Here is a 19,026-nt window from a genome sequence, read left to right on the forward strand (position 1 = left end):
TTTGATATTCCGTGGACCTTTTAAGTTGTGCCAGGGATGTATTGTAGAGATAGTACAATCTGATATCGCTAAATTATTGACAATTTATTTTACATCGCTTAGTTGATAATAGCTTATTTGTTAGTTTAGATATCTAGCTAATGGTGTGTCAAACCTGGTCTAAAGTCTTTCAACTTGCCCATCTTGAAAAGCCGTTTTCCAATTTTATCCACTTTTACAATATTGCTCTTTTAAACTATTTTTTCAAACTTAAGTCTCCTTTTTCAGTTCAAAATAAATGTTTCAAAGTTAAGATAACAAGGTCTTTAAATCTTTCGTACCATTTCAACTGAATGCGTAGATACATAATTTCCAATATTTTAATTATCAGTACAGTACAGGAGAAAATCTGAGCCAAGGAAGCGGTTAATCTTCGTTTAGATTTGGTGTTGGGTCGACATTTGGTCCCTGTTCTTGTGTAGACGTACGATCATTCTTTGGCTCAGCTTCTTGGAATGCTGCACATATTGACTGATAAATCCTCTTCTTTCTTCATAACATCGGCTGGTTAAATCATGATTAAAACGCCACTTCATAATAACACGTCTCATTAAAGAAAATGTGGTTGCAAATTCGACGAACTAAGAAAGGTTTTACTAAGATCGAACCACTTATCCTAAACTTCTTGATTTAATGTTGGTGACCACCGTTCACCTGAATACGTAAATTGTAGTTCATTGTCCTTACCTAGTTCAGTGTTCACGCACATTAAGCACATAGACAAAGTTTATTCATTCAGGTTTGTGTAATCTTAAAGATCTGTGACTATCATTTCTAACGTTTTCACTTCAATTACAGACATTCTGGAGCCGTCGTATTATTGGCGTCCCCTTCCTATCCTCATGAATTGGCCCGTAGCCTGTATTTTTCCGAATTTTATACCATTTTATTTACACCAATGGTCGAAAAATATCGAATCATTACCCAATTTATATAAGTTTAATCATCAAAAGGTAATCGTTCACTGGTTTTGATTTTAGTCTCCTGCCTGTAGTGAACTTGTGACTGAGACCAAGATTGACACTTTCATTACAAAGAAATACAGGAAAAAATATGATTTGGGAAGGGAAAGGGGGATGACTTATGTAACAAATTTAAATAGGAGTGTAAAAAATGATTAATAGGAAATATAATGTAAATATAAGAAGATGGTCAGGGTTTCGATCGAAAAAGAACAAATAGTTTTTAACTATTTAATGTCCGACATTTCGGCCCACTTTTCAGGGCTAAAAAGATAAAGAATGTTCTTAGTTGTTTTTTGTATCTTTTTAGCCCTGATGAAGCCCTGCAAAGTGGGGCGAAACGTCGGACATTAAATAGTTAAAAACTATTTGTTCTTTTTCGACCGAAACCCTGACCATCTTCTTATATTTAAAGTTATACGGTCAACTATATATATATATAATATATCAAATGTGTACAAGTTGAAGAAAATTCTATGTATTGGAAAAAAAAAACCTGAAAAATCAGGAACACGTCTTCCCGTTCACTAGATATCGTTTTTGCCTACATGGGTTTTGTCGCAATTTAACGTCGTTCTCTTCGCAATCCCAAAAGGATTTAACAGGATATTCGACGCTACTAATTAAAAATAAAAATAAAACTGTTTTATTGAAGTACATCAAAATTATAAATTAGCTGCAACCATTACTCAAATCTAATTCCCTCAGAATTTTAGGTATGCTCCTTTGGCTTATATGACCGTAGTATTATGATTAGTACAATTATAACTAGGAAAAACTATTAAGAAAAATTGCACAATTCGTCACAAAGTTGGTAAAATGAAGGTATGGAACGTAGTTATACCTTAAAGTAGGCCATTTACTCCGTCCATGGAAAAGTCTCTCAGACTCATCCAGTAACATAACTAATATTGTAAATAAATCTTTATGGGAAATATGGGACTGATGTCCTTCAGATCTCGGTGGGACATGGAACAGAGTGGCAAAATTCCAGGAAATACGGGTGGGTTAGGGAGACTGCTCTGATCGGCTTCAATTAAACCTTTCTTCCTAAAAATATAAACATTTTTACCTTATTTCTAACCCAATTGCATGATTTAGTTCATAATATTGATATTTATTATGCTAAATTATAAATTGCCTACGGATTAGTCTCGAATTAAAGGAGTTCAGTTTAGGAAGTCTTTTAGGGACTTACCCAAATACCCTGAAGAATAGGTGAGCTAAAGGTTTTATTTACCAGTGACTAGAAAGTCAAATTATTCTCCTGAAGTTATTAAAATAATGCAGTATAGTTTATATAACGTAAGGGATTTTAAAGTAGACTTATATTGATGTATTAAAATTATTAAAGTGAGCCTGAATTTTTTTCTCAAATAATAGAATCATTTGTTCATTATAATTATTTTATTCAAAAATATTATCACACTTTAAATGTATTGAGTCAAAATCATGCCTAATTCTACAGGTACTCACATTGCAATGTACAATTAGGAAGTGAACTATTAGTATGGTTGAGGTACATAATTTTAATAAATAATTGTATCATTACTTATAAATAATTGTACAATTTCTATGTTGTACTTATTTAAAAAGAGCCAAAGATTAATTTACGATTTCAAAATTAATGCTTTTATGAAGCAAGTCTTACAATAAAATCATAGGAGCCCTCTATGGGTAGATGCATTTATGAAATAAATATATACTTTTACTGTTATGAGATTTTACTGTTAGTTAATTATCCTATTTAAACATAATAATAAGCAATAAACATTTTATTATGTTTCAGGGACTGTGGTGATATGGGAGGTAGTCCCTTAGGGCAATGGCCTCATGGGCTCAGTTCAATGATGGCCTCCCTTGCCTGCACCCTTGGGATATTTAACATATCAAGGTTTGCTGTTCTCAGTGTACAGTTTGGAGGTGAGTTTTATGCTTTGTGGAAAAAAACAAAACAAATCAAATATTAGACAAACTCAAAAATATTTAGGTTTAGAATCAAAACTGCATTTTTTCTCCTAAAACTTATACATGCATAGGCAGGATTTCGTCAAGGGGGGAGCAAGCCTCAGTCCATAACACACACACACATACATATAAATATATATGTATACATACCCCATTCTGAATCGTTGGGTAAAAGAAAGGTATCCAATCCTGCATTTCAAATTACAATAAATAACTCCACCATTTTACTTCTACCTCATAAAATCAATCACTACTTTTTAAATTTTTAGTACCTATAATTACAATAAATTATTGAAAATGAAACCACTGTATTTAAATCGTTAACAAGTTTTACCAATGGCTCGCACATTGAAAATATAAGCAGTTTTGCACTTATCTCTGATGATTTTTTGGATGCCACTATCTTTCTCTGTCATTACCTTCCTAATTAAAGCATGTTTCCAGAAAGAAACCAAGTATCAAATAAGTTCACTAGCCTAGCCGTGGCTTCCCCCTGCTCCCCTCAGCCTTCGCCCATGAACATATATAAATGTCATAAGTGTTCTGTGAAAAGGGTAAATTCAACAATTAGTTATTTTATTTATTTTTTTTTTGTGTGTGTGTTTTTCATTAGAACTGTCATTGATACAAATTACTTTAAATATGTGAAACAATATTGGAACTGTTACAGTTCCTCAAAACTGTAGACATATTGTAGCTTTTCCTTCCTATAACAAATTAGCAGAACAAGTAAATTACAAAATGTACTCTTAAGAAAATTGTTGGTTTCACCCTTTCTACATAATATTGCATATATGTCGTTTTGTATTACTGTAACTGAGGAAGGAAAATATCTTTTTGTTCGCTACTCGTGGTTCCTATAACATCCAGCCATAATTTGAAACAGTTTACTTTTATGGAACTCTCCCTCTCTTCATTAAACACCTTAGAACTACTGGAGGATATTTATTTATTTTATTTTATTTTTTCAGCAAACTTCATAGTACAGTTTTTAGTGATGTCCCTTATCCTTGGTATTCCACTGTTCACCTTTCACGTATCATTAGGTCAGCTACTGGGATCTGGTGCCATGGATATGTGGAGGATATCTCCAATTTTTCAGGTAATATTTTTTATCAATTTATTTTTATTTAAATTTATAAATAATACATGTCATATCAGTTTTTGCATCACTCAGAGGGATAACAGAGATATCGTTGTGAAGAAGGCATATATACTTTTTTCTTGTTCGAAGAAAATGAATTTTCTTTAACATCTTTTAATTTTACCTTTTTATGTTTAATTGGACTCAAATATATCTCATTCATTTCAATTTGCATTGAAAGAAATAATATATTTTAAAAAACATTAATAAGGAGTTCAAATAATTATAAACATATTTCATTGAAAACTATGGTTCTTCAATATCATCATGTTATTTAAATTTGTCAATATCAATATACCTTTGATTCTGAATTCTAAAAGATGTTGACCTAATCTATGATTTCCTGAATATACTGACAACTGAGATCCTTCTCATCTAAGGTTCCATTTCTAAAGTTTATATTTGATCAGAGGTATATAAAACTACTTGGTAGATAAAATTGGTGTGACACAACCCAAAATTATAAAAAATTTGTCTTACCAACAATGAATGAACTGATAATAGAGAATAAGAAAAAGAAAAACAATTACAATATTCAATGTCAATTTTACATAACTACTTTTAAAAAATCATTCCCCTCTCTACAAGAAACTAACTAGGAAACAACATGTGAAACCACAGGTATTTTTCCACTAGTCATGCACAATGATATACCTCTGATTTAGTCATCTGGAATTGAAAATAAATTAGCTTTTAAAATAATTATAAAGTTTTATTAATCTTTAGATTTTATTATATAAAGGATTTTTTTTATAGTTAGCAAAAGCTTACAGTTCTGAAGATTGAAAACTATATTTATCAAATTGAATTTTTTTGTTTTTGTTTATAAACTATTCCAAATTAATTTTAATTCATTATATCTTATAGGGAATTGGTATAGCTTTAATTTTGTCCCAAGCTCTTCTCGGGATTTATAGCATTGTTGGAGTTTCATGGATGTATGTTTACTTCAGAGATTCATTTATTACCAAACAAGATACCTACAGATGGTCAGAACCTTATGACATAATATTAGGTAAGATATTTTATTATGTATGTGCATGCTATTTCACTTAATATAGAAAAATAAAAAATTAATTTTCTCCTAAAATTCAGTTTAACTAATTCAGTAATTCTGATCAAAATTCAGTTATTGTTAAAATTGGAATTACCTATTCAATTTTTTATTTTAATAGTAATAGGTCATTAGTTAATTTTTTAATGTAAGATATTAAGCTTAGAATATAAGATAATCATCTAATTCCTTTTGATATAATTATTTGTACAAACCTTTATTCTACAGCCCATAGAGAGCCTGAGTAAACCTCGAAATAAGATTAACTCAAAGTGTAATTTTAGACTAGCACAATTGGACTTTTTTATATCACCATGCTATTTCCTTTAAATGGAGAATTATGTCCAAAGCACTACTTTATTGTATTTTATGTCACTTATATCTCAAGAAAAACTATACATTTTCTAAAAACAATTTAGGTCAGAACTGGAAGACAAATACTACCATTAAACTTGAGGAAACTGTTTCAAATTATTTTAGTGCTGTAGTTTTACAAAGAAGTAACTTAGAAACCCCAGCTAATGCACCCGGACATCTGAAATTCCAAGTCACATTTAACCTAGCAGTAGTATGGATGATAGTATTCATTTCTCTGAGTAAAGGTATGTTAAGTTACATACTCTGAATAATATGTATTTTTTTTATACACAAACATAAAACATATGAGTGGCTGAGAAGCCAAAGGATACAAGCAGTGATTTTGTGAAAATTTTGTTTGCTATCTACCTGTGCCTGATCGGGATTCAAATTCATACTTCAGCATTGATACTTCACAATTGTATTAATACTGAAATGTAAATTTAGTTCCAACAGATAGAAAAAAAAAAAAAAAAAAAAAAAAACCTTATTCACATAATTGTCACTCAAACCACTCCTTGACTTCTTATCCACTCATATATAAAAGATTTAGTTTTTATTGTTCGAAAGTTTCATTAAATATATTTTTTATTTTGATTTCAGGTTTAAAGTCCTATGGCAAAGTAGTGTTTCTTTTCTCCCTCGCTCCAACTTTTGGGATGCTAGTTTTATGTACAAAACTCTTAGGGTTAGCTCCACAAGGATCGAAAATTCAACTTGGATTTCCACAATCTGAATGGGGAGAATTTTTTTCTAATACTAAGGTATGAAAACATCCTCATTATTTTTCATTCCCTATTTTTAGTATTGTTAGATAGTTTTATACAAAATAAATTAGAGAATATGTGTCTATCTGATGTTTATATTAACCTTTACAGAGCTGGTCCGCTGCTATGTGTGAAGCATTCTACACATGGGGGCTCCTCGGAGCAGCTGCGATGCAGATGGCATCACATAATAGACCAAAACACCATCTACATAGGGATACCAGTTTTGTTACAGTTATCACTTTAGTAGTACTCATTCTTGCTGCATTCCTCGCCAATACTTGCTCCCAGCTCCTCTACTATCATGGTTATACTTACATACCTAGTTCATTTGGTAAGCATCTATCACCTTCTATAATTCATCTGATGATTATAAAACATATGAATTCTGTTTTATTATGAGCTCAATGAAATACATTATCATTATAAGTCATTCACAGACACTTACTTACAGTCACATTTCATTCATTTTTAAAAATAAATTATAACTTTCTATAAACTGAGACTACAACAAACCCTGAAATACCTTTTACAGAATTAAAATTGTATCAATCAAAGATAAAAACAATTAATTTAATTTAGTATTTAAGCCTTTTCATCCTGCCACAATATCAAGCTGTCGGGTCAATGTAGCCATATCACAGTTATCATTGTAGTGCCTGGAATTGTAATAGCTACAGCCCCATCAGTAAGGTGTCAGACAAAGTACTAGGCTGCACCACAGAATATATGATTTCTATGAAGAATATAAAAAATATATATACAATAAATAAGTATCTAACCAATACATAACAATAAATTAAAAAATTCTGAACAGCAGTGGTGTTCATATACCCTATATCTACTACCCCACTGTCGCTGAAGCCAGTTTGACAGCAATACTAGATAAGGAGAGGAAAAAAAAATGATCATTACAGTCGATTTTCTTAGCAATGTCTTCCGATACTCACTCAAATCAAACACTTAGGACATTTCTTATTTGTTTTCCCTTAAATACTGAGTGCAAATCTTCTGAATGATGAAAAATCACTGCTGATATCTCCGTTTTTTATTTGTTGTGTTTTTTTCAGAAAAAATGTCCAGCTATGGATTTCTCCATCCAATAAAAGGTCCTCCACTGTTGGCCTCTATGGTCAGTACACCTCCAAGATTCTATCAACGTTCTCTCTTTCAAGTTGGAGAAAGAGTTATCAGACCAGCAGTGAATACAAGGCAGCAGAGTGGCTATCAAGCTCTCAGGTTAGCCACGGAACTTGTCCCAGCTACCTTAGCAGTTTTAGGACCTGGTAAACTGTCACCGTTTTGGTCTGTTCTGTTCTACTTTGTATTAATACTTTTTGGAATCGCTCAGCAGGTATTATTGTATTTTATTTGTTAATATTTTTTAATTATATTTATTGAATACAAAATTTTTTGTACCAATGTTTCGAGCTTTAGTTTTTTCTTTCTTTTTTTCAGCTTGCAATAATGCATTGTGTTATCACTGGCATTATGGCAATAAAAGTTAAAACTATGAAATCTTGGGAAACAACTATTACTTTTTTTACCTGTGTTTGTGGATTTATTTTGGGTCTTCCCATGGCTACTGAGGTAAATCTTTCCTATATATTTATTATTAGTTATTAGTAAAGGTAATATTAACTATTATTTTCATTAGTTCAATCTTTCTATAAAATTAATGGCTTCTGGGTATATTTTAGATTAATATCCAAAATTATTTTGATTTGTAAAGTGTATATATTTTGTATTACATTCATTTGAGTAACAAATTTAATAAAACATGAAATTTATAACTTCCCAAAATTTAAATTTTTTATTATTCACTTAGTAATAGGATTAAAAGTAACAGAAAATATTTTATTCAATTAATTAAATTATATTACTTATTTAATGCTTAATTATTATTAATATCTCAAACATCGGTATTCCATGTCATAAAGCCTGACAATTTAATTTTGAAACATTTATGATATTTTCAAAGGTTCGTTATGAACCTAAATTAGGAGGAGCATCTTCAGCTTAGTTTAACAGCTTAACTGTCGGTAAAATGGGAATTGTTTTGTTTGTTATTACTTTAAAATGAAAAATTCCAATGACTTATTGAGGGTCAAATTATTGATATGAAACAAAACAAAAGTTATATGTTAAAAGAACATTAGCAGCAGGTGAACCTGGTAGCTGAACCTACAATTATTATTCTAAATATTATGAAATTAATATTTAATATTTTTATTTTATTCTAATTAATAATTAGTATTTTTTTCTAGCTGGGAATATTTGTTGTTTATTTCCTGGATTACACTGTTGGAGGTGGTTGGTGGATCATGCTTCTCTATCTGATAGAATTAATTGCAGTGTTTATGGTTAGAGGGAGACCTTATTCTGGTAAGACATCTACAGTACTAATAATTATAAGAAACTATATTGACAATAAACTGACATTTTCATATTACGTTAGAAATTAAATTAATACCCAGTTAAAATCTGTAATAAATGACACAATTTATTTACATTGGAGTATTTGTAGTAGATCATAGATACAATGTAAGAACAGGAGTGTTTCCAATGGAGAGAAAAACACAAATAAGTAAAACTTATTTTATCTGCGGCAGTGTTTAAGCCAAAATTTTAGAAGTTCATTAAGACAAAGTACAAACAAGATTGTAGCCATAACTGAATAAAAAATTATAATGATCAAAATGGCACAAATAAAATAAATTTTACTTATTGATGTTTCTCTTCTCCACTGACCGCACCTCCTTTCCCACCAATTTCTCTTTATACAATTTATCTATAATTATCATTTATTGAAATACTTCAATTAATACGGGCAAATGATTTTTTTTATTTTATTGATATTGATCAAAATTTTTAAAATTAAAAGATTTGTAATAATAATATTATAAGTAATTCAACTTTGTATTTGTGAGCCTTTTTTTTATCTTTAATATCCCTTCTGTTAAATAATAAGACCAAATTTTTTTTATGACCTATTATACAAGACATTCCGTTTTGTTCTTAGGTGAAACTGTAGTAGCTACATTATTTGCTCATGCAGGGCGTTTTCTTCAAGAATGGGCAGCTCCTATTTTGTCTTTTGTTTGGAATGTTGTTTTACCAGTAATGTTAATGGTAAGTCTATAGTAAAAATCTGTTTTGAATCAAATTTAACTAATAATTTTTTACATTTTACTATTATACTATTAATATATTGTAGATAATGGTTAATAATTTTTACTTTTAAAAAGTTAATAAATTTTTTGGTCCGGTAAAACAACTTGATGTGTTTTTGTGCTAATGTGAGAGGTGGCCTCTGAGGAATATAAAATGAATTTATGTTCAAATTTTTTTTTTTTTTAATAATCTATTTATTATTATTTACAACTGTATACAAATATATACAAGTAAATTTGCTGTTGGTGACATAGTGACATGATACAAACATGTGGAGAATCTACCCACTGATAGAACTCCAAGTGTACAAATTAACTTACAAAACATTATATTTTAATGTTACCTGTATTTTTATCTTTAAAAATATAATTTTGTAGCATTATGTTCTGTTTATGTCTTGTTTTTATTTGATAATTTATGAACTATCCCAGGATGCAGGTTCATCTTAGTGCGAATCCCAGTATTAGCTGGATTTTTGTCCTTCAACTACTGTTGACCTCTACAGGATGTTGATAAAAATAAATAATTGTTCTTACAAAAGTATAAGTATAATTAAGCAACATAACTATTACAAATCAACTTGAACAATACAAGTTATTATTTTTTGATGTTATTGTCAAACTGTGCAACAGCTCTAAATTGTTATAAGTTCTTCCCTTAGGTTCGCCTAGAAGAGACCTAAATTTCATAACTTTAAACATTATCTAATACTTAAAAGAACGGAGTATCATTTGTGGAAAATTAATATTTAAATAAAAATAAAATTGAAATTTATTTTGAAATAAAGTTGCTCTTATGGATATAAAATGATTAAAAATAATTAATTATTGTACTGTTCAGATGATTTGGAATAGTTTCTTATGTTGCTTAATAATATTCGTTTGTGAGTAAAACTATTTCTATCTTTTTAGTGATTCTTGTGAATTGTTTTGGATTGGATTTTTTAAAAGTTTTTTTTTTTAAATTCTTTATAAAAATATTCAAATAATCTATCTTATGTTATTAGACCTCAGAAATCAAAGTCTGTTCCATATTAGTTTTCATTATTCTATTTTTTGGAATGAATATTCAACATTATGTATATATATACTATTATTACGTATATATATACTATTATATATCTTCCTTTCTTTTATTTATATATAATTTTCTTATCACTTATTTTTTACATAATATTTATCCTACCTTAATATACTTTTTTGTATCTTATTGTTGTAATGTTCTTAGTTGTCCTTTGTATCTTCTTAGCCTGATAAAGGCTTGCAAAGTGGGGCGAAACGTCGAACAATAAATAGTTGAAAACTATTTTGTTCTTTTTTGACTGCAACCCTGACCATCTTCTTCATATTCATATATAAGGGAAAGAAAGAGTACCATAATTTGTGATAATATTTTTTACAAAGAAAGGTATTTAGGAGCAGCTGAAGTGGAAACAAAATCATGAGATATACAAATATTTTTGTTTGATTTCATTAAACAATGTTCAAACAAATTTTTCTCAACTAAAAATGGAGGGTGTAATTCTATGTTATATATAAATGTAAATCATAAATCTATGGCTCCTTTGACAAAACTCATTTATTGCTTTATATGATATTATTTTCATACTTTGTTTTTATTTAATTACAGAAAAAGTAATATTAATGTTTATTATTGCTCCATTTATGCTTCTGTAAGCTTTGTTATTTATATATATACTTTTTTGTAGGTCTTGTGTATATCTGTATTCAAGAATGGCAACTATAGAGAAGTGTTACGACTAGGAGGGGTGCTGAATTACGACTACTGGCCAGCGTGGAGTCGACAGGTTGGGGCATTGATTCAGCTTGTACCTCTGCTGGCTATCCCATTCATTGGAATTGTGCAAAGTTGTCGTTATTTATCCAGTGGACCTCCAGATGTTTTTGATGTTAGTATTAAATAAGCATTACAGAAAGAGATTTTAATGTAATCTATGTACTAGTGGTAGTCTTTCAATGTATCATACTATTGAATAAAAGAATAGTCAATTTTTCATTTATAACTGCTAAATGTAAAAACTAATGAGCCAATCTTAACCAAATTTTAACTTTGTCATTTTCATAGTCTCTGGAAGGTTTAGCTGTAATAAATTCTACTGAAATATACGGCTGAAACGTATATGTACCGTAAATATACGGTAAAACTGAAAAGTTTGTTTGTTTAATAATAATTTGTTGTTGTTGTACACACTGGAACTACCAGCCCAATTTTAAAAATTCTTTTTGTGTTAGATAGACCATTAATTTTGAAAGGCTTTGGGCCTTACAACATCATGCTAGGCCCAATATAAAGGAAGTAATAACCACAAATATCATTCATTATGGAAAATAATAACTAAAGCAACTTCATACCTGTTGAAGCAGGTTCACTGCAACAATTTCATTTGGTCATTTGGTCGATAACGTAGACTTTATTGGGCTGCTAGAAGTCTTATGGTGGAAGAACCATGACTATATGGAGTATGGTAAAAAATGGATATCCCCATAATCAAATAATTTTAAAACTAACAGGAGACAAAGCTCAATTACAACTTGTTTGGAAATCCAATAAAATTATGTTTTCTCATTTTTTTATTATATATATCAAGAAAACATTGAGATGAAAATATATTTTTAAGTGGATAGTAATAAATAACTAAAAATTTAAATTGTAAAAAACATACCAGTGTGATTCTCATCAATATTGAAAGATCTTTTGATATACATACTCCAAATTTTATGATTTATAAACTTCTTTACTCTAACATAATAATTGTATTTTCATAAAGTAGATCACTCATCATTTTATATGAAAATCTACCTTTATTCATTTAAGACATATTAAAAACAACTTTTCTTTCCAAAACTAACTGATTTTTTGGAAATCAGATATAAGATCCTCAAATATAACACTACCTGCAACATGTCTAAAACTTCAGTATCTTAATGAATTGATTTCGGATTTGTTTATAATATTGCTTATTAATCTTTTCTTAAATATTTACAGCGTATACAGTTATTGTATCGACCTCCTGAAGAAGCTATGTCTCCCAGTCCCATCGATACAGTAGACCCAGCCAATGCTGATCCTGAAACAGGAAATCCTAATTCTACAACTCCACAAAACAATACTGTTGAAGATCCTCCACCAAAATACACTCCACCACCTTCTTATTCCACTGCCACTGGGGCCAGGTAATAAGGAGATCCCTTGACACAACATCAAATTACTAATTTATACAGAGCTTATTTAATAAAATTATCACTTATCTATTTTTTAAAACTTATTTATTAGTAATTGTAAAAATATTCCATGTTTAAAGAAAGTAGACAAAATGCTAAATGCCTTAAATATAAATTCATGATAAATTTACTGGCAAAATTTTAAAAAATATGGTACATAATAGTTAAAAATATTCTTATTATGTACTTTCATTACTATTTGTCAAATCCGTCATTAGCATCTATCATCACTTAAGCTGTGGTATCTCGTAAGTCCAAAAAACTCATAAAAATTAACCCTTCATTCTAGAGACATCTCAAAAAAAATTTTCAATATCAAAATAATTTTTCAGGTACATTACAGAACTATGGTCAAGTCGAGAAGTCTCAATAATGATATTTTAATTTTTTAAAGTGTAAAAATCATATTGATTTTTTTCTAGACTTATGTGGTATCACAGGCAATATTATTTCATGTATTTATGGCCATGACATATATGTCCATAATGGAATTGAAAAATAGTAATGAAGTTACTTGTGAAGATAGATAATAGGAAATTAAAAAAACTATTACAGACCATATTTTTTTTTTAATTTTGTCAATGTGATCATCACAATTAAGAACAATGGACTTGAAGTTTCATTTTGGGCAACTACCAAAATGCTGTTTAATTTGTAAAATAAACAAATGAAGTAAACTTAATAAAAAAAGAGGAGATTCCCTTCCAGCATACTAATGCATGAAAATCATTAAATTTCTTGTTTATACTACATGCCACAAGCAATGGGTTTCCAACAGCCAGTGATGTTCATTATTGGCTTTTGACATCCATTTTTTTATTTTATTTTATTTGTCTCTTTTTCCATTTGTACAATTTTAATGCAGTAATCTTGAGCCATGTCAGCATACTGACAGAAAACTTTTATTTTCTTATATACATACTTTTTGTAAATTAAATGATCTATTTGGTGGAAGTTAAGTTAAGTTCCAATCCTTTCCTTTAAATCAGATTTTAACTCATCTGATTATTTTCAATCAATTAAACAAAAATTACTTATATCACAAAACTAACTCGTATAGTTAGACTTTTATTCTATTCACTAATTAAATATCAAAAATAATCAATCAAAATTTTCAGGATTGCCAAGCTGATGCGCCAAAGTTTCCGTCGTAGTGTTAGGCGTATTCAGACAGCATTTGCTGGAGGAGGAGGAGGAGGAAGCGGAGGAGGTAGTGGATCAGGAGTTGGAGAGGGATCCAGCTCAGAGCCACCACCCCCTGACTATGATACTGTGCTTGTTGAGATACATCAGTCCTTGTCTTCCGATACTGGACCAACAACATCTTCAACGTTGGCAACTGTCAGTGAGGTAGCCTCTCGCCTGAGATCCAGCTTCCGCCGTGCCATGAGTAGCCAGTCACAGCAGTGTCTTGTCCCCTCTGCATCTCCTATTCACAGGGACTCAATTATTTTAGAAGACAAAAGAGTGGACTGACATTAACTTGGAAGGGATCCTCAATTGTTTTTATTTCTTTTTTTTTTCTTTAGCACCTTGGTAACATGTTTGTACAAGACATTACTGATTCAGCAAACATAAAACATGTTTTAAAAAAGAACATTTCAAGGCTATATTTGTAATAAAACAAATTTAGAAGATAATCAGAAAAAAAAAAATTATCGCCATAAAACCTGTTTACAAGTAAAACCAAAAACTATGTATATGGATCCCTTGTAAGTATTAATTGTGTATTACTTTGATTTTAATCTAAAAACTTCTGTGATAGAGATCAAATGTGTAATCACGCTGTATTAGAATTAAATGTAAATAATTTTTATACCCATAAGTTAACTATTATTTTAATTTCTATGACTTCCAGTATAAATTATGTATATATCTGTCATAGTTAAGAATAATCTTCTTGCTTCCTAAAAAAAAAAATAAAAAACTTTATTTCTCTTGTTTAACATGCTGACTGAAAGTTTTCTTGATTTTGATGTATGTATAAATGTATGACCAGTAAAATGGTTTCATAAAACTAGTCGAAGAATGATTACACTATAATTTAAGGTTTTTTATATATATAGTTGGTAGTCAATCCAATCTAGTAAATAAGTTTAAGTTATTTTAGAATGCAATAAATAGATGTACAAATGTGTATGTCTTCGTATATTTATTATTTGTGTTTTTCATACCTGCTGTCTTGAATACCATTCTATTTCATACTTTTTATTTTTTACATTTAAAAAAAAAAAAGAGAATTTCAAAACATGTGTCATGAATAAAAAGTATTGATTCAATTTCTAATTATTATATTATACCTCATTGACTTCTTTTAATAAAATTTACATGATTAACAAATTCAAGTTGTTGATTTTAGGTTGTTTTTTGGTTTCTTCAATAACCTAATAGGGTGTTTAAAAATTAAGAATGAATTACTAAAAATTATATGTATTATATTAACCCATTCGAGACTGACTGACAATTGATTTCTGAGGCTATAAGACCAGTTACACACCGTGTGTGCAATAATAATAATACTGAGCATTTATCAGTTATTGTGAGTAAAGTAGTCATTGAGATAAAAGTTTTTTTGAATATTGAAAAACAAAATTTTTCTTTGGTTTTGTTGTGTACCAAAAAAGAAAAGTTTATCAATTTTAATGATGTATTTTTATTTTACCTAACATTGCACACTCCTCGTAATAATAATTTTTTGAGGAGTGAGCTGTCATTTATGCGTATTTGTTTACGAATTGGGTTATTTCCATAGTAAACACATTTTTTTTTAATTTAAAATTAATAATATAAATTTAAAAAAATTTCGCTCCGAGACCGTGTTCGAAAAAATTGCCCTCTTGAATGAGTTAAGGAATCCTATTTAGAGTGAAAAAATTCCTATGTGATTCTATTTTTTATTTGGAACAAAAATTACTATAAATCATCTCACTTATAATAGCTTTAGAAATGTATCAAATTTTATGATGTATTTATTATTTCTGGTTTTCACACCTGATAATACTCAAAAAATTTATTTTTCTTCCCAAAATCAATATAGTCCGTTTATTACTGAAAACGTTCAGCTCGGGTTTAAACAACAGTATGTTTAAATTAGTCTATAAATTATTATCTAAAAGTCTTCAAAATAACTAATATGGAAGTGCAAAGTTGTAGTATTTTACATGAGAAGAAGATGGTTAGTGAAGACACAAAAATAAACAAAACTTTTATGCCGATATTTCAACCTGAATTTCAGGCCTTCATTAAGGCTAAACAACAAAATGAGATAACAAACATAATAATAAAAAGAAACTAATAAAAAACAAACGTGGAAATATACATAACAGTTAATTAAGAAGATAGTAATTGGTGTTAATAGAAGATAAAATATAATATTGTAGAGGTAAGAATTATACAAAATAAATGATAACAAAAATTATTAAAAAACAAACATTGTTCTAGCAAATAAAGAAATAAACATAATGAAAGGTGTGAAAGAAAATGTAAATGATGAGTAATTGAAATTAACATAACAAAATGTGTAAGTGATGTTCAAAAAGAATAAAAACAATTTAAATAAACTCCCAAAAATAAAAACTATAGTCAAAAATGTATAATTTGGAAGTCAATCCTTTTTCATGATGTATTTATAGATAAAATTGAACTCCTTAACTCTAATATGAAACTAAATAAATCAAAATTAAAGTTAAAATAGGATGAATCCTCAGACTTTGTTATTCAAATTCAGAGAGTGGGGAGACCCTCTAACTCGAAGTTTCTCCAAATCTTATTTTTTGGTAAGATGAGGTTTAAGTTTGTATTTATTGACAGGTTTCTGCCTTGGAGGAAGGAGTAAACTATAAGCAATATTCTACATGAAGAATTTACTAAATGAGGATTATACCAAGGAGTAAGAAAGTTATAGCTGGTGTTAACAATGAATAGTCAAATTGTCTTTGTTCACCTTGTAAGTTGGTGAGTTTTGTACACTTTTGTACCATGTCTTTTGATTGAAACTAATAGACTAATCAAGTTTAGGAGAAAAAAAGAAAACTTAATACCTCTAACCATTATCTAATAAGTCTTGTTTTTACCATACTATTTACTATTAGTTAAACTGCAAATATATTTCCACACATTTTTGTAAAATTTTATCAAAACACAATATAAAATTTATTAATATAAACATTATATATGTTTACATAAAAAAATTAATTTTAACAAAAAACACCAGTAAAAATAAAAAACAAATTTTAAATTTGTAAAGCACAGAGTTCTTTGTCAAGGCAATCGATTATCACCATCTCTCTTTTATAATAGAAAATGGTGCTTTATACACTCGAGAAATGCTCTGGTGATTGCTGTTTCACAAATGTGTTATGACGGTTGCTCCTGTTCCAAAGTCTGCGAGCAAGACCTATATCATCTGTGAATTTGAGGTTTTCTCTCAGTCTTTTCGGGATGTACTCACTAAGTCTGCAGTAGCAAATTTTTTTTCCAATCCCTCTAAAACATAAAAAAAATTACATGGATTAATAAATGAATCGCACTATGTGGTGATCATTATTCATCTTGAATATTACCTTTTTTTACTATCGGCATTAGAAGATGGAAATGAATACTTAGTTGTTGGTTGGGAAGTTTGTTCTATTGAAACTCTACTTTAATAACTAGAGATGAAGGGCCCCTACGAGATGATTTGCTAAAATATGAACAAATAAAAAGATAAAAATTAATTCAAATAAAATGATAATAATAAGTAAATGAAAATTATAATAGTAAATAATAAGACAAAGGGGAAAAGAGGGAAGAGGGGATAAAAGGAGAGGTTAAAGGGTGATGTTAATAGGGTTGACGGGACCCTTCCTGTCCTGGCACGAAGGGGGATGGGGTGAGAGAACAGAATAAAGGAAGCGACATCACTATGTGTATTCTGTGTTGTATATGTGCAGTGAATTCTCACCTCTTGATGAGACTAGTTCCATGCCAATGTAGGTGAGATGTCTTTTGGTCTGTATTGTTTGTTTATTTAGTTAGTTCTTTTAGTCTATATTGTTTGTTTGTTTATTTGGTTATCCTTTTTGGGTTTTTTGTTTGAGAAAGTAATGACATCAGTTTTTTTGTGTGTTAAAGTTCATGCTTGTCTCGGAGCTTGTCTGTGATAAATTGGACTGCTTTTTTGGCCTTGTCCATAGCTGTTCTTGCACTCATGCTAGCTGAATATATAGTTGAGTCCGAGAATATATGAAACCTGAGTTGATGGATGAGTGAGGAGTGGGACACAGAGTCAAATGGCTGTAGCAAGATTTTTTATTGAGGTTGAATGCTACATAACTTTGCATCTTTGCTCAACTACGGTAACAACTAACACCACATGAGAACCCGGTTAGTAGGTATTATGTCTTGGCCTAGTTAAAAGTACTGGTATGAGGTTGTTGCAACTGAATTCGAGTGTTGTGCAGTTTGTAAACTTGTGTGGTTGTTGCATGAGTAATAGGTCAAGCGTTGGTGTGTATGAGGGGTTTGTGGTATGTCTGTATGTGTATGCATCAGTGTGTATAATGCTGTATTTAGTTTTTGTCAGATGTTCCCTAGTGCATTTGGTTTAGTGTAGTTGCAGGTGTGGAGTTTGGTGTTAAGGCCACATACAATGATGTATTGTCTCAGTGTTGTACAAGAAAATCTTAAATGTGTCCAGTTTTGGCATTCGGACTACGAATACACAAGTGATTTTTTACGAGTATTCGAGTCTAATTTCAATTTTTAGAGCTGTGTTTTTATTATCGTTTAGTATATTGTCGTTTATAAGTTTGAAAGTGACGTCATAACGCTACAAGAGTGCGAAGCCACCATATTTGGGAAAGTCAAGCCTATAAGTGCGGTAACGCGACACAAGATGAGGTGTCCGATTTGGAGTAGTTGCATGATACATGGTCTCAGGCGCATGATTGATGATGGGTCGGTTATATATATCATATAATATATATTTGTTTAACCATTTTCTGAAATGCACTAGTGCATTATTTCCTTTCAAAAATGGTTCAGTTTTTACTTAGACTATACAAGGTATACAATAAATGTCGTTAAAAGTAAATATTGAATCATTTAATATGCACACCCCCTGAAGTTTATTTTATTCCAGAAAAACCTAAAATCTTCGCTTATTTTTTTAAATTTTATTCGATGCTCCATATCCTTTAAACTGCCTGCAACACTAAAAAAATTCATAGCAATTTATTTAAAGTACAGTAAAGTTCTAAAATATGAGTCATAATAAACATCTGTACGCCTAATAGTTCCTGATATATAGAATTTCATAAACTAAAGGTTAAAAAAATAT

General features: G+C 29.6%; 1 protein-coding gene across 4 annotated transcripts in view; it reads left to right on the forward strand.

The window, feature by feature from the left end:
- bdg (bedraggled) overlaps positions 1 to 14,846 on the forward strand; it is a 237,767-nt gene extending 222,921 nt beyond the window's left edge. For all 4 annotated transcript variants that reach the window (XM_067052938.1, XM_067052937.1, XM_067052939.1 and 1 more), the window contains 13 exons: positions 2,791 to 2,924; positions 3,941 to 4,071; positions 4,981 to 5,128; positions 5,587 to 5,769; positions 6,128 to 6,288; positions 6,403 to 6,625; positions 7,362 to 7,645; positions 7,750 to 7,881; positions 8,559 to 8,676; positions 9,314 to 9,423; positions 11,174 to 11,374; positions 12,472 to 12,659; positions 13,826 to 14,846. In XM_067052938.1, coding sequence (XP_066909039.1) covers positions 2,791 to 2,924; positions 3,941 to 4,071; positions 4,981 to 5,128; positions 5,587 to 5,769; positions 6,128 to 6,288; positions 6,403 to 6,625; positions 7,362 to 7,645; positions 7,750 to 7,881; positions 8,559 to 8,676; positions 9,314 to 9,423; positions 11,174 to 11,374; positions 12,472 to 12,659; positions 13,826 to 14,183 — 2,371 coding nt within the window. In that variant the 3' untranslated portion in view covers positions 14,184 to 14,846. The remainder of the gene's footprint in view (positions 1 to 2,790; positions 2,925 to 3,940; positions 4,072 to 4,980; positions 5,129 to 5,586; positions 5,770 to 6,127; positions 6,289 to 6,402; positions 6,626 to 7,361; positions 7,646 to 7,749; positions 7,882 to 8,558; positions 8,677 to 9,313; positions 9,424 to 11,173; positions 11,375 to 12,471; positions 12,660 to 13,825) is intronic.
- The last annotated feature ends 4,180 nt before the right edge of the window (positions 14,847 to 19,026 follow it).

The sequence above is a fragment of the Halyomorpha halys genome, unplaced genomic scaffold (assembly GCF_000696795.3).
Source record: "Halyomorpha halys isolate HHAL.00 unplaced genomic scaffold, Hhal_1.1 Scaffold186.1, whole genome shotgun sequence".
NCBI lineage: Eukaryota > Metazoa > Arthropoda > Insecta > Hemiptera > Pentatomidae > Halyomorpha > Halyomorpha halys.